This window comes from Condylura cristata, unplaced genomic scaffold (genome assembly GCF_000260355.1).
Source record: "Condylura cristata isolate star-nosed mole 26May11 unplaced genomic scaffold, ConCri1.0 scaffold00003, whole genome shotgun sequence".
Lineage (NCBI taxonomy): Eukaryota > Metazoa > Chordata > Mammalia > Eulipotyphla > Talpidae > Condylura > Condylura cristata.
The window spans coordinates 78,775,302-78,777,809 of NW_004567104.1; the positions used below are offsets into that span (position 1 = coordinate 78,775,302).

At 72.6% G+C, this 2,508-nt stretch overlaps 1 protein-coding gene across 1 annotated transcript in view; it reads right to left on the bottom strand.

Moving 5' to 3' along the window:
- The window catches only part of SLC19A1 (solute carrier family 19 (folate transporter), member 1), a 4,833-nt gene extending 4,431 nt beyond the window's left edge, over positions 1-402 (bottom strand). The window contains exon 1 of the mRNA XM_012731236.1: positions 10-402. Within this exon, the coding sequence (XP_012586690.1) occupies positions 10-192 (183 nt within the window). The 5' untranslated portion in view covers positions 193-402. The remainder of the gene's footprint in view (positions 1-9) is intronic.
- Between the last annotated feature and the right edge of the window lie 2,106 nt (positions 403-2,508).

The following is a 2,508-nucleotide window of genomic DNA, read 5'->3' on the forward strand; positions in this document are numbered from 1 at the left end:
CCCGCGTGCCTGCTCCTGCGTGAAGTTCTTGTCCTGGGACAGCAGGTAGGGGGTGATGAAGCTCTCCCCGGGCCGCAGCTGGGCCGTGAAGCCGTAGAAGCACAGGTAGCCCACCAGGCAGCGCCAGGCCCGCTGCTCCGGCCCCGGCTCCGGCTCCTCCTGCTTCTCCGCGGGCGGCTCCGCGGGCGCCATGCCGGCCGGTCCTGGAGAGCCGGACGCCTTCGCCTGGGGGTGAGGAGGGGGCGCGTCAGGGCCGGCGGCGGCGGCAGAGGGCTGCGCTGCAGGTCCACGGTCCTCCCACCCCCGCGGGCGCCTGGGCTGCCCCTGGCCAGGGGCCCTGGACCCTGCCCAGTGGCCAGCGGGTGAAGTGCAGCACTGTGCAGCCACCACAGCTGCAGCACGAGTTGGAGCTCCGGCCAGGGAGGGCCCCACCCGCTGCCCCCCAGCAGTGTACTTCGTCCATCTGCCTGTGCTGCTCCCCACAGTCTCTGGGGAGTCCTCACCCCTGCACCTCTGATCTGTATCCCAGTTGTGTGCAGAAATAAACAAATCTGTTAAAGGAAAAAATGGCCAGGGCCGCGGCAGGTAAACGTGTGTGGGCAGCAGGCGCTGGCCAGTGGACTGTGGCCACAGGAAGGGGTGGGCAGTGGAGGCCCCGGCCCAGGGCCCCGTGTCTGCGAGGCCGCCGAGAAGCAGCCGAGGAGGCGACAGCAGTGTCCAGGCGGCCGTTGGCCCCGCTCGGGACCCAGCGCAGCTCAGAGCCTCCCACAGGGGTCCCTCGGCCAGCGGCTGTGTGGGCCCACAAGGGGGGGCCGTGGGGGGGGCGTGCAGAGCTGCAAGAATTCAGGGCTGGACAGGGGCCGTGGGGAGCAGCGGCAGCCGGGTCACTGCCAGCGTGTCCAGGGCCAGCGGGGCCTCCCGAGGCCTCAGCTCAGGGAAAGGCCGACGTTCTGCTCATCCGAACCCCGGGGCGCTGGTGTCATGTCGGGGGCTGGCCCCTCCGACTGGGCCCCTTGGGACACCACGCAGCCTTGGGGTGCGCGCCGCCTGTCCCGCCCTAGCCTCCCCCCCTACAGGCCCAGGCACTGAGCCGCCGCCCCCCTGAGCTCCACGGGGTGGAAGTGGGGGGCTGCGGCTGAGGTGCCTGTCTCCCCACGGGGCCTTGGGGACACGGCCTTGGGGTGGGACAGCCCTAGCCCGAGCCCTAGCCCTGGCCGGACTCCAGGGGCAGGCGGCCAGCGTGAGGACACTGCCTCAGGCTTCCGGCAGGTGGGGGACCGCTCCCCGCATCCTGGCCCAGGCCGCCTGCTGCCCCAACTGGCACTCCCAGGACCCCAAGCCCAGCACCCAGCCCGGGGTCCCGCGTGTCCCCCAGTGTCCAGGCCGTAGCGGACAATGGGTAGCTTCACCACCCGATGCATGGGGGGCCCAGCCCAGGTGATGGCTACCCGCCCAAAACCCCCAAGGGCCTCAGGGCGCCTGAGCCCCCAAAGCTCTCCAGTCCCACAGCAGGCTCTGCCCAACCAGGCCCCGTCCCCATCCCTCAGCCGCCCAGCCCTGGCCCAGCCCCGGGGAGGCGGCCAGCAGGGCTCAGTCTGCCTCAGCCCCAGGGGCCCGGGGCCCGGTGTCGAGCCCCCAGAGCCAGGGCCAGCTCGGGGGCACATGCAGTGAGACCCCCAGTTGCTCCTGAGCCCCGAGGCCTCGCCAGCCCCCCCACACATGGGGAGGAGCAGCCCCGCCAGGCCTCCCCAGAAAATACAGAACTCTTCTGTGTCAGCCTCAGACACCCCAAGAGCTTGGGGGAGGCAGCAGGAGGCGCTAGCAGGCGGAGGCCCCCGAGAGGCTGCCCGGGGCAGTGCCTGCCAGCCTGCTGCACTCATGGACCCAGCAGCGCCAGGAAAGGGGTCCCCGCCGTGGAGCCAGCGCGTGCCCCCCAGAGCAGCAGGCCTCAGGGCAGGCTCCAGCGTCCCCGAAACCTGTAACCCGCAGCACCTCGCGGGGCAGCGGTCCCTGAGGCCAGGAAGCGGCCAGGGCTGGGCTGCACCCGCCCTCCTTGGAGGGCGGCACCAGCGTGGCTGCCAGCGCCCACAGGCAGAGCCGGCTCCCCGCATAGCGGGACGGGCGCACAGGGCAGTGGGTGGCCCAGGGTCCCGGCCAGCGGCCACTCCAGCCCTGGCCGGCTCGCCTCCCATCTCCCCTGGGCAGCCGCGGGGCAGCAGAGCATGGCCTCAGGGCGGGCCGGGAGAGGCGGGAGCCCTGGCAGCTCTGTGCCTGGACGGGGCAGGGGCCACCGCAGGCCCTGACAAGGGGCAGTCCCCGCACCGACGACGCCCCCCAGCCCCCCACGCCACTGCAGATCCACACCCCCAAGCCCCCACCCCCGCTGTAGACCCACCACCCTGACGCCAGGGGGTGCACCACCCCCACCCCGCCAGGCCACTGCAGAGCCACCTGGGAGAGCTCACTGGGGGGGTGCGGAGGCCGCGCAGTGGGGGGCTGCGCAGGCCC